This window comes from Lepisosteus oculatus, chromosome 14 (genome assembly GCF_040954835.1).
Source record: "Lepisosteus oculatus isolate fLepOcu1 chromosome 14, fLepOcu1.hap2, whole genome shotgun sequence".
NCBI lineage: Eukaryota > Metazoa > Chordata > Actinopteri > Semionotiformes > Lepisosteidae > Lepisosteus > Lepisosteus oculatus.
In genome coordinates this window covers 51,976,706-51,989,783 of record NC_090709.1, presented here as the reverse complement: position 1 = coordinate 51,989,783, position 13,078 = coordinate 51,976,706, and the positions used below count along the sequence as shown (strand labels likewise).

The 13,078-nt window shown below is 45.1% G+C and overlaps 1 protein-coding gene and 3 non-coding genes across 4 annotated transcripts; 1 reads left to right on the top strand and 3 right to left on the bottom strand.

Annotated features, from left to right (window-relative positions):
- Nucleotides 1-2,845: 2,845 nt before the first annotated feature.
- On the bottom strand, nucleotides 2,846-2,927 carry trnal-uag (transfer RNA leucine (anticodon UAG)). Its single transcript has one exon. It is a non-coding gene; the product is annotated as a tRNA-Leu (tRNA).
- A 3,810-nt stretch (nucleotides 2,928-6,737) lies between these two features.
- On the bottom strand, nucleotides 6,738-6,825 carry trnay-gua (transfer RNA tyrosine (anticodon GUA)). The gene is given in 2 exon segments: nucleotides 6,738-6,773; nucleotides 6,789-6,825. It is a non-coding gene; the product is annotated as a tRNA-Tyr (tRNA).
- Nucleotides 6,826-7,580: 755 nt separating this feature from the next.
- LOC138242427 (histone H4-like) lies at nucleotides 7,581-7,892 on the top strand. The gene has a single exon (XM_069197908.1). The coding sequence runs from the start codon at nucleotides 7,581-7,583 to the stop codon at nucleotides 7,890-7,892; it is 312 nt and encodes a 103-aa protein (XP_069054009.1).
- Nucleotides 7,893-8,198: 306 nt separating this feature from the next.
- LOC138243846 (U7 small nuclear RNA) lies at nucleotides 8,199-8,256 on the bottom strand. Its single transcript, XR_011192464.1, has one exon. It is a non-coding gene; the product is annotated as a U7 small nuclear RNA (small nuclear RNA).
- Nucleotides 8,257-13,078: the final 4,822 nt, after the last annotated feature.

The window sequence follows — 13,078 nt, the reverse complement described above, 5'->3', positions numbered from 1 at the left end:
TTGAAGAAACAGCAGCGATAGCAGGTGATTTTGGTTTTGAACCCATCTTTACACCTCAATAATCCATTTGTCCTCGAAAAAAGAAAAGACAGGCATGTTTTGAGTCTCATAATGATCATCTTCTCGATCCAAAGAAACATATAAATTTGATTCCTTCCGTAGTATTTTGGATTTTCTTACGAAGATCTCACGAAGTATTGCCAGGATCTATATTTAGCGTTCGGTAGCGATAACACTGCTGATATTGATTGTGTAGAAATCTATGATGTATTGACAACTTTATCTGAAGTGAGAAGTCCTAGAACGCTGTCTATGAAGTGTTAGGATTCATACCAAGATATACTTTTTGTTTTCAACCCAAAATGCTGCTATTGCATTACACATTATATGAACATTACCAGTTTTGGTAGCTTCTCTGCATGATTTTTCAAAACTGTACAAAATTATTTAAGATCAACCATGACAAAAAAATTATAAATCAGGACTAATATTAATATCACCTGATGTTACTACAGAAAAAAAGATTTAACTGAAATATTAATAAGACTATGCAAGCCTAAAAAGTAGAACAATTCAATTTATATAACTTTTTTTTTAGAAATGGGCTCACACACCGGAAGACACTAATGTTTCTCTTCGTTAGAGTATGTGAATAACAGTTTAACCCAAAATGTTTGGAGTCCAGAGGGAGGACTTGCTCGCTGAATGATCTCTCAAGAAATCCCTGGTGAGATTCAACAGGTGTTTTCTTCAACAGCCACTAAAAGTCTGATGACCTTCTCTGGATTTCCTGAATATGACGTAAAATTAGTTCAAATCATTTGGTAGTTAACACAACGAAATGCTTTGGAGGTACATTTAAAACAGCAGAGCAAGACTGTAGCACTTCGTGTGTGACTGAATTTAATTGTGTAAACCTGGCTCTCTATGAACACGAGCAAAGAGTTCTTACTCAACAGAAGATTGCGATGTGAGCACAATAATATAAGACATCTGGAGAAGCCAGATATTGAACTCAGGACTTCATACATGAAAAGCATGCACTCTACCACTGAGCTACATCCCCTATGGCACAGATGGTCGAACTGACTTAAAGATGTCCATATGTTTACTGGCCACAATCCACCCTTCATGAATAATTGAAATGAATAATTTATTTTTATATCCAGTCACATGGGCGACGGTGGTTGATTCTTCAATGGGGGAGTGCGTTTTTCTACCTCCTTACTCGACTGTCTTTCAATTATGTTTTCTTTGAAACCTTTTTGCATCTTTTAAGTGCTTGCAATTAAATTACGCATAGAAAAACAGCAGTACAGTTGATGTTCATGGACTGATGCACACAACTCCAGTGATAAAGCCCTTTTGTAAATATTGTAGAAGAATGTTAAAGGGCGAAACAACGCTCCAACCACGTGAATGGTAACAAGAAGGATCGTGTTCTTATTTAATATGTGCTTTTGAATTGCCTTGTCAATACACACAGGCTTTAGAGATGGACAAATAATTGAGTGAATCAAATTAGTTTTTGTTGGTCGTCTGTGTCTTCATAACTTTGTAGGTGAGAGAGAGGATTGCGAAAATGTGCAGGTGCTTCTCAGAAGTGCGTTGGTGGTATAGGTTCCTTCAAATAACTGAGCCAGTGCATCCCAAATCTTTTCAAGATGATCTGTGATCTGGTAACACATCTCCTGAAACTAACATTCGAGGTAGGAAGTGTGCTCTTAAACACCAAAACACTCAAAAAGGAAGAAGCAGATCTCTGTACACAAGACGGTAGTGCGATATTAGAATTTCAGAGTTCTTGACGGATTCAGGCTCCTTCTCAGAGGTCCTTGCTCGCCAAATAACTTTGCATCTGAGGAAGAGCACCACGGAAAAAACCCAACTCAACAAGAGAGCGCGTTGGTTGCTCTTGCTCTTAATGCAAGGAGCTGTTTTTTTTTCCTCGCAATAATAATTATTAACCAGAAACAGCAGCACAGGTAGGTCGCATTTGTGATTATGTCATTTCTCTGCTTCAGCAAGGTCAATAAAAGACTCTGAAAGTAGTAAAGCAAAACTGAACTCAAAATCATATTAGGAATTCTGAGCGATATCTCCACACAGGTAATCCAATAAGAACGTTGAAATATTTGAATATCATCTCTCTGTAGATTGCGCTGCTTTTTACCCAGAGTAAAACTATTGGATTGAAGGAATGCTAATGGAATGGTTAAAATGTATAGTTGTTATTTGGAGAAATCTGTAAACTCGTGATCGACAGTGCTGATTATTTTCCGGAGACGGAGCACTGATGACCTATCCGAGCTAATTGATAAAGCTCACCCAGTGGATACTCTAGCAGAACGTGGAAAAACGTTCACCATTGTAACCAAGGCAACCACAGGAACAACATCAGGAAGCACAATCAATTCCCCTTTTAAATCTTTCCTGTAAGGTATGCTATGTGAATTCATGAAGTGAATCCTCTGATCTCTTTTGATCACGAACAAAGTACTTCTGATGGAGCGCTATGTTCAAAGATTTAATAAGCTTTACCCGTTCCAACGATTCGGCGTGAAGAATTAAAAGTTTCACAGACAAAAGCAGCTCACCACCACAGCCAATATTAAATGTACTTGCCGGTACACTATCATGTGCACTGCCTCAAAAGTGATCTTGGCAGATGTTGTTCCCTATATAAAGCTGAACGTGCCAAAGAGAATTTCTGTTGAGAAAACAAAATATTTTTTCTGCCTTGATGTTAAGCCTGTCTTTTAGAAAGTCTATCTCTAAACACCTCCCGCAGTCTAACAAAAAGCGCTTTTACTGATCATATTGCAGGTCTTAAAAAATTAACATTTGGCAGCAGCGGGATTCGAACCCACGCCTCCAGAGAGACTGGAGCCTAAATCCAGCACCTTAGACCGCTCGGCCACGCTAACTTCCACCAGTTCCATCTTCCTCACATTGCTGGCTTGGAAAATGCCGGAGGCTTCAACTCTTGTCGTCGGATCTAATGATATCATGACATGTGGAAGTGACTGCACCTTCATCTTCCAAGATGCTTTCAATAGCACAAACGCTACTTTCACCGGCACAAACATAGCAATAACGAAGGAGGTGGGTTTCATCCTTTGTGCTGTTCGTAGGGGCGCAACTCTACGTCGATCTACTGACTTGAAGAGCAAAAATCAAAATCCTCTGCTGCTACTATTGCTTTTTTCATAGTTTCTTCAAATCCTTCATTTGAACGTAGATTTTGAAGGATATTGATGATAATACCACATAAATTGTGGTTTTCTTGTGATCGCCAATTTTATTCAAATACCAGCCTTTTTTACAGTTCCTTGCGTGTTTCACAAGGTATAATAGCCCCCCTCGCATCCTCAGCTAACATATTTTAAAATTACAATAGATTATACAGCATGCATGTTTACATTTATATTAAAATTAAAGTAAATATACAAGAATACATACAGTGCTAACCCAATAATTCTTGTCAGGTTCTCCAACAAATCTGCGTTGTTATTTTAACATGTTTCAGCTGAGGGTGCAACAGGAGTATAAATGAATTTTCCTGCCAGCCATTCAAAGACCAAATTCCATGAGTGAACATTATTTTCGCAGACGTTGCCGGCATTGGACTTTGCCGGTGGTATTGAATTATGTCCACAACTGTTGTAGTAGTTCCTTCTTGAAATTCGACACGTGCAAAGCACTCGTAATATCATAGGTGTTAACGTTCGCTGAGACTATTCGAGTCATGGTGTGTATCCCTGCCTATCATTGGGAGACGGGTAGCTTTTTTACACTCAGATTCCAATCTTCAATGCTTTGTGGGAGAGATTACATAACTTTCATTTTCTCACATTTTCTGACGACTGTTCCAAAGGGGCACCCTGTCAATTCCGAATACTTTTCAAAAATCTGCCTGCATGTTTGATTATTGTCATTTAATTTCGAAAAAGTTCAATATTGATCATAACTAAAGAAAATAATGATCACGAACAAAAAAGGGATAAAGATGCGAGTCGATCTTGAATCACAGCTGGGTGACACAGGCTTCTGTTCTGATATGGTTGTACGAGAAACAGGAGGAATCGCCAATCTCCTATAGAACATGAGTTGAATCAGGAGTGAGACATTTCGTATACCCGTGCATATGTCAACGCCTGACCTACATCGTAAAACTAACATTAAGTTGTCAGAGACATTCATTTATATACAAACAAGAGACAGACCAAGTAATAATTCTACATTAGTTCAGGTGGGTAAACCTGAACTAACTAACTAATAAACCTATTAATAATTCTACATTAACGTGTCCTACACTGATCAGACTAATTGACATGGTCTGATTCAGAGCCTGTGCAGTTCGTGCTAATTACAACAAGGACAGTTCTGAACCCTCATCACCGAACTGAGCACAAGTTCAGCTGTTCTCCAGTTTTGTTACGCATGGTTTTTCATTGCAATTGTGTTCAGAGCTGGAGCTGATCTCCAGACAGTACAGTGTTTTGGGTAAGTTGTCAAAATTCACATGAGGCTGCAGACAACTTACCCAAAGTGTTTTCTATAGCTTTCAGGTGGAGTTCATTTATATAAAAGAATGTAAGTGGTATAAACGCAACAAGCCAGACGGCAGGCCAACCTATAATTTTCCGACGCGAGGCCTGACGCGTTATTCATTACGCCACTGACCCTGCTATTGCAGTACTAAAAAAAACACATTTTCTACATTTATGTCTGTTTAAAAATCACTCTAAAAAAGACAAAGGGTTTGGGTGTCGCGCTAAAAATCCGCTTCATTTCGAATGCAAATAAAAACCGTTTTGTTCCAAGAAATCACAAATTTGTCACATCTTTCATACTATACTTCTCTCTTGTATCAGTAAAGCATTTTGATTTAAACTGAACAATATATGAAAGGTTTCATCTATACATTTACACATAATAAGTATACGAATAAATACTCGGAAGAAGCCGCAGCTCAGGTATTAGAGAGATTTAAAATCGGATCGGAGGATTTAGAGCCCAGACTGCAAACCAACAGCTGACACAGGTCTTTTATAGAACCGTTTTGATTTCCTCTACTTTGTCCCCATGACGTCATTGTCCTGCTCACAGCCGAGCCCGACACACGTCTGGTTTCTGTTGCTGGGCGCACACCCTGCGGTCCATGCGGGTCCTGATACCCCAGTACAATGACGGGGACACTAAACTGTAAACAGGTGCCGTCCTTCGGCTGAGACATTAAACCGAGGTCCTGAGTCTCTGTGATCATTCAGGAGAATGGTGGTGGTGGAGGGGAGTCCCCATTACCTGTAAAGCGCATTGAGTGGAGTATCCAGAACAGCGCTATATAAGTGTACGCAATAATGATGATGATGATGATTATTATTATTGTAATGTAAAATGCAATAAAAAATAAAAAAAATATCAAACTTTGATTCAAAATAGTGTAACGCTTACGGCCGACAAGCAGTGTGTGTAAGAGCCGGCGTACCAGAGTGGGTGACGTCACCGCCCTTCCCTGTGATAGCAGGACCACAGCTACTGGGCTGTAGAGAGATCTCTCTTTAGCTCACGGGGCTATGTCGCTGCAGAGAGACGCGGAAGTCCCGGGTTCGAGCCACCTATACTTTGGGCCGACCAGATGCGGCAAGGGCGCCCGCCTAAGCCCCCGTTGCGTTACAATAGATTAATGTAAAAACTGATAAAGCTAATGCTTTTTTCAGGGCTATATCTACGTTTTTTTTAAAAAGAGAAGTCTGTCGCGATTGTGAAAGTTAGAGAATGTGTTCCAGCGGGTGCCTTCATATCGCGAGCGTCAGTCTCGCCCGTAGCTGCGAGAAGGTTAAAAGCGCACAAGTGATCTGTCTTTCGTCAAAGTAATTGCCGGAGCAGTAAGACTCAGAGCACCATCCAGCAGCTGTAGACGATGTTCGGGGAAGAGCTAATTCTGTTTTTAGCACAGGGAGTGAGAATGAGCTCAGTCCGGCTCCCAGCAGAATCCATCCTGGTTTGGTTACAGTGCGTCTGAGGCTCTTTGGATCGCAACGTAAAAAAAACAATTGCTCACATCGTGTGACTTCCACGACAGGAAGGAAAGATATCACTTAAAAAAATCAGAACTGAAGATTTGGATCCTGGGCCTCATACTGCAAAATAATAATTATCAAAATATCAGATTGTGTTTCTGCAAAATTTCGTGCACAGTACGCCATTTTTATCTAAAACAGTCACAACGAGGGCTTTACACGCAGTCTGGGGTATTTTCCCCTTTTATATTTTTGCCACTTTATATCGAACCTGTTATACTCCCAGAAGTGCGCAGTAGCTTGTACTTTTCACCGCTGGTATAAACAGATGTGTGCCGTGTTTGCCTTTGTAAGCATTTGTTTAAAAAATAAGTTCACAATACGATAAAAACACAGAAAGCACAAACTTTATAATACAACGATACAAAATCAATACCAAATCATTATGCCAATTAAGTAACTATCCTTTGAAAACAGAGAACACCTTTATATCTACAAAAAACTTGACATTTGTATGTATTTTTGAATTACAAAACAGACAGTGTAGTCCCTTAATTCAAAGATCAGATCTTGGCTAAATAAAGACAATCAGACGTGGGCTGAATTCGGAACAGGAGCCTTTGCTTAGTCGATTATTGAGCTTTTGATCAATGTCTGAATAAAACTGATTCGCTTTTTTAACTCTTTGATTAAATTACACGAAAAGCACCTTCCTTCGAGCCGGAATCAAACCAGCGACCTAAGGATTCCCTGTTGACTCCACTACAGTCCTCCGCTCTACCAACTGAGCTATCGAAGGTATGCTGAGGCATTGCTTTCTGGAACATACTGCCCAATGAAGTAAAATGTGAAATGGGTGATTTAAATCCCACTTCGACATCAAGTTTCCAACTCGTTTCCTTAGTCTCATTAACTTGAATTTAAGCCACGAACCAGGATTCTACTGTATAAACTTCCAGGGATATTACAAAATGTTTGATGGGGCATCAATCATTCCAGGCGGAAATTGATTCCTTTTTTTTCTCGAGGGATCATATTAAACATTTCATTAGTCTCGAGAGAAGGATCACCATGAGACACAAAACAAACAGTTTCTTTCTGTCTTTATTAGAAAGTAGCGTTTGTGCTACATTAATAATATTTTCGTGAAAATAAAGAAGTTGTAAATTTTAAAAATTTATATCTGAATCGAAATGTGGTTTTGAGTTAAATATTAGCGTGTTCATGTAATTAGTTTGTGTTTGTCATTAATATATATATATATTGCCATGTTACTAGAATTTTTAACTGAAGTTTACTAGTTGTGTTTTTTATAATGATTAGACATTTGAATACAATATTGTATATAATGTATAATTTGAACTACATATTGTTAAGGTGTGAATAATTGTATATTTTAAGAATACATTTCTAAAACAAATCATTGGCTTTATTTACTAGTTTCCACACTAGTAAATAAATCTTTCTTTGATGTATAATAGAAATCAAAGAAAGATGTCTATTATACATCAAAGATGAGCAGTGTGTGTCGTGTTCACAGCTGATAACTAGAAGATGCCTGGAAGAGGCAAAGGCGGAAAGGGACTCGGGAAAGGAGGCGCTAAGCGTCACCATAAGGTTCTCTGTGACAACATCCAGGGAATCACCAAGCCCGCCATCCGCCGCCTGGCTCGCCGTGGGGGAGTGAAGCGGATCTCCGGGCTGATCTACGAGGAGACCCGCGGGGTGCTGAAGGTGTTCCTGGAGAACGTCATCCGCGACGCCGTCACCTACACCGAGCAAGCCAAGAGGAAGACCGTCACCGCCATGGACGTGGTGTACGTGCTGAAGCGCCAGGGCCACACCCTGTACGGCTTCGGAGGCTAAACAGGAGCGGAGCTTCACTGCCGGACCCCGACGTATAAACCCAAGTGACCCAGTGACATTTGTCACTGCTGAGGTTGCTTTATGGGTCTATTTTCTATACTGTGCTGATCAATTGGAAATCAAATTGCAAAAAAGACCCGTTCCCACACCTAAGGTCAAATATTAGGAATCAAAACTGCTAGAGTGTATGGAAGCACATAGCTTTATCAAGATTTCCAAGTGCAAGATCTTTTTATTCATAAAAGACCCTATTTATGTTGTATGAGAAATATTTATATTAATACAGAATCTTTTTTCACCAAATAAATGGGCTTCCTGACTTTAAAAAGCCTTCTAGACAAATACTAAAAGAGCAAAAATTCCAGTTGGTAAATGAAATGAAAACACATACCCTACCAAACCTTGGGTACAGGCCATTCAGGGTGATAATACAGAACCATTTATAATTCAACAAATGAAACCTGTCAACTGGTAATCACCACTTATCATAAAAAATAAGTAGCAATACACAGTAGGGGTCTCTTGGGTGCAAGTTAAATCCATGCAAGAAGGGGGTTTAGTGTTGTATTTCCAAATCAGATATGCAAATGAGAGATCTGGCCCAGCCAATCTCAAAGCTCCCTTGGTCTGGAATGGAGCTGCTCCCCTCTTCTAGTTATTCACACTGGAGTTGGGTTACATATTAGCACATTTCATCTAACAGGTACTCCAGAAACAAAAACGTAAACAAATGACCTGGAATGTGACCACACCTATTAGAATGTAGTTCAACAGATACCTTGTAAACCTTGTCATAAGATTTTTTTTGTTCTACAAAATATACTTTATTCCGCAAAATAAACATCTCAAAAGAAACATCTCACACATATTAACACTCCATATAATAAATAACAACGGCGTAACGGAGATTGATTGTCCGTTATCAATCTTTGCAAGTGGGGGCGGATTTGCGCAAATAAGAGAGTCCCTCCAAACCTACCACTCGCTATTGTCCTTTAATCTCTGTATAGGGCCCAAAGTCCTTTCCAGCGCTCCCTCGCCGTGGGGAAACCCCATTTGGCGACTAGGCACTTCGTCCTCCTCCTGAGGTCCGATGGGCTCCCGCAGCGCCCGACAGAGGTTGCAGTAGAAGATGCAGTCGAGTTTCAGGAGAAATGTGGGACATCTCGACCCCCTTCCTCGACCGGCTGACACATCCGGTTTCTCGTGATGTACTCGTACTTCCCGCCCCAGACGAAGCCACCACCGCCAGGTAAACCAAAGCCGGCAGGATCACTTTCCCTGTGTAGGACAGCGACCGCGTTTTCCACAGACCCAGCTTCGCGTTCACCTTGGCGATCCTCTTGGTCCAGTTGTTGGTCTCGTTGTCCTGGCTCTGGAAGGAAACCCCCAGTATTTTGAGGGGCTCCGTGCAGAGCTCGAGACCCTCCGGCGCCGTCGTCCTGTGCTTCCAGGGCCCGAAGAACTTCAGTTTGCTCTTTCGGCGGTTGAGTTTCGACCCCGAGACTCTGGAGTATTGCTCCATGACCTGCAGGGCCCTCCTCAACCCCCTGTCCGACCTCAGGAACAGCGTCGTGTCGTCGGCGTACTGGGAGATCTTCAGGGTTTCCCCCACGCCTCCCAAGATCTCCAGGCCGTCGATGACAGGGTCCCGTCTCACCGTCTCTGCCAAGAGCTCTTGAAGAGCAGGGAGCCCTCCCTCATGGTGTCTCCGAGTTTCCCCCGGCGGAAGATCTCCTGCGCCACTTCCACCAGGTCTTCCGCCAGGGTGTCCCAGAAGCAGGTGTAGAATTCCTTGGGGAGTCCGTCCGGCCCTGGCACCTTGCCATTCTCCATGGACAAGAGCACCGCCTTCAGCTCCTCGGCCGCAATCGGACCCTCCAAGTCCTCCCTCACCACCTCCGTCTGCTTTTCTGAAAAGAGCTCCGTGTAGAAAGCGGTGGCCGCTTCTACCTTGTCGCTCTCGCCCAGCAGTTCCTCTCCATTTCCCCGTCTCAGGCCGTGGATCACCCTCTTTTTCTGGGCTCTTCGGACCTGATTGAGTTTGCAGAGCCTCTCCTTCAGGTCCCGTGCCCGGGCTGAATTGAAGGCTCCTCCCCCGTTAGCCGAGCTGTACTCCTCCTCTAGTTGGCCCTGGAGTTGTGCAGCTTCCTTCCTCTCCCTGGCCACCTTCCGTCTGCAGTACGTCTGCGCCAGGGTTCAGGTCCTGTCTTTCACCGACTCCCACCATTCCACCATGGAGCTGTAGCCGTCTCTCAGATCGACCCAGCTCGCGTAGTCTTTACGGAACAGTGCCTTGAAGTCATCTTCCTCCAGTATCTCCTGGTTCAGCTTCCAGTACCCACGACCGAATGGCGGCAGGTTGGTGTTAGCCACCACCATCAATCGCTCGTGGTCGGAATACCCCTCCGGGGACACCGTCACCGACTCCAGGGAGCAGGTCGTGTGCAAATGTAGTCCAGGCGGCTGCACACTCCCTGGGAGTTTTTCCATGTCGTTCCGGTGTCGTTAGGGCAGCACCGTCTGAAACCGTCTACCAGGGAGAACTGCTTGAGTAGCGACTCCAGCTCTGCCGAGCTAGCATCGCTCCCCTTCTCCCGGTCGACGTTGAAGTCCCCGCCAAGCACCACCTGTCTGTTGGTGGTGCAGCAGCTGGCCAGGTCAGCAAACACTTCCTTCAGGATAGAGGGTTCTGTTGGAGCATAGACGTTAATTGCTCTCAACTTCTGCCCCCTCCAGTCGATGTCTACGACCAGGATCCGGCCCTGCACCACCGAGAAGGAGGAAACCAGCGTCATCTCTGGGTTTCCGAGGAGGATTCCCACTCCGGAAGAGTGGACCCCTCCTACGCTCCAGCATGATTCTCCCTTCGTCCATTCCCTGCTGAATGTCAGCTTGTCGCTTTCATCCTTCAGGTGGACCTCCTGTAAGAAACAAACTGAGAAAGACTTTGAGGCCAGATCATGAAAGACTCCCCGTCTTTTCACCGGGTCTCTTAGCCCTCTCACGTTAGTTGTTAGAAAGATAAGTTTCACAGTCATGATTAAACAAGTGAAAGTTGAACCTCCTCTCTTTGTGCTTACAGTGGAAAACTTGGGAGTCTACATCTGGGCACTGTTTAGCCTAGATGTAACTTCTCTCGTTCGGGTCCTGGGGGGAATATGCTGGGCTACCTCCAGGTCTCGCTGGGGACTGAAAGGTAAACATGCTGGACAGGTCCAGCCCTACCATCAGTCCCGGCTCCAGGGCGGCTTCAAAGTAATCCTAGTCTTCCTCGAGGATACTCTCCGCCACTGCTTCGGGAAGGCTTTTTTCTTCCCTTTCTCCAGGAGTTTCGGGGACCTCCAGTTGCTCCTGGGCCTTGGGGGAGGGGGGCTCCACTTCCTGGGCTGCCTCTTCCTGTTGTTCCTGGGCCTCAGGGGAGGGGGTTCCGACTTCCTGGGCTGCCTCCTCCTGTTGTCCGTGGGACTCGGGGGAGGGGGGTTCCGTTTCCTGGGCTGTCACTTCCTGTCATCTTTGGGCCTCGGGGGGGAGGGTTTCCATTTCCTGGGCTGCCTCCTCTGTTGGTTCCTGGGCCTCGGGGGAAGAAAGTTCTGTTTCCTCTAGGACGAGGAAACGGTTCTCCCTTACCACTCTTTTCTTTTGTCCTTCCGAAGGTGGATCCTCTTTCCCTTCTTGCTGGGAGTTATCCAGGGCCCTTCCTCGGGTCAGCCATTTTGTCCGTCGTCCTGGCGGCCATCTTGAGGCACTGGTGCGGCTGGGGTGTGGCCTCGGCAGTTTCGGTTCTCTGCAGGGGAGGTGCGGGTTCTTTGTTCTCACCTCTCTCCCTTTGTCTTGAGACCGGTTTCTGCCGGCCGGCTTCCACCACCTGCGCAAACGACCTGCGCAGGAGCTCCCAGGAGCTCTTGGACACGACGCACAGACAGAGCGCGGGGAGCCGCCGCCTGCAAACACGGCTCCAGGCAGGACTCCGCTCCGCAGGAGCCGCAGAGCAGAGGAGATGGGGGCAGCTTAGCTCCTGTGCAGAGACCTGAGCTGTTGTTGCTGAGGACGCTGTCTTTTCTGTTCTCGGGGTAGGAGTGAATGTTGAGTTGCCCTTAGAAATGAAGCAGAGCACTTCAACGGCACGGGTGTGTGTGTGTGCGTGCGCCCTGGTGATTCTGGGAGACAGATCGAACCTGGGCTAAAAGAGAGGGGGCTTAGCCCTCTTCCATTTGCTAGTTCAAAGTTGTCCAACCCATTTGTATCTGCTAGGCGGCGCAGTCGTCGTGCACAAAGAACGCTTTGAAAAGCGTCAAAAGCAAGTCATTCCGAGTTGGTCGTTTCTGTTTTCCGTTCAGACGCGAAATGCTGAAATGATCTCTCGGTTCCTCGGTTGTCATTTCTGCTTCGTAAAGGGATCACAGCACGCGTCGCCTTCCAGCACGCTGGGTCGGGACATGATGCCGGGGGTCGGAGAGAAACCGGGGTTCGATTCCCTGGCGGGTAGTTGCTTTTCTTTTACCTCCTTAGAGAAAGGACTGCCTTTCACTTCTCTGTTTTCTTTCACAGCGTCGTGCACCTTTTCATTGCTCTCGCTTTCAGAGCCTCCGCACGGCACACGACTCGACATCAGGAAGCACATTGAAGTGAAAGCAGGGAGCGCTGCGACATGCACTGTGCAGATCCCACCACACAAAGAGGTGAGTGGGTCTGCTCGATCACAGCGCTAGGCGAATCCCAAATCCCCTTTTGTGCGTGGCGACAAAAGAAGCCAGTTCCCGCCCGGTTTTGAACCGGGAACCTTTCACGTGTGAGGCGAATGTGAAAACCACTACACTACGGAAAGGTGGTAAGATGTGTCCAGCAGCCAAGCGTGATTCAGCTGCTTCCAGTGCCTTTATTGGAGTGCGCTGATGGACCGTGCTCTCTCTCCAGAGACCAGCACGCCTGTCATGGACAGAGCAGGAAAGGTGGCGCCACATTCTGCAGCCCTCTCCACGCAATCGATGAAATCGGGCTACTGAAGTGGAGAAAAACGCCTCTCCAGAAAGTGCATATATCATCTTGGAGACTATAAATCCTATTGCCGAAGGTCAGCCCTGTCTACCAGAGTAACCCTCCCACAGCGATGATCAGCTCGTCTCAAAGAAGTTTCGGCTGGAAACAAGCGCCCCCTCTTCTCGCACGTTTTGCACGTTCGAGTA

Excerpts from the sequence above, each read along its gene's own strand:
- LOC138242427 (XM_069197908.1), top strand. The coding sequence starts at position 7,581 with ATGCCTGGAAGAGGCAAAGGCGGAAAGGGACTCGGGAAAGGAGGCGCT.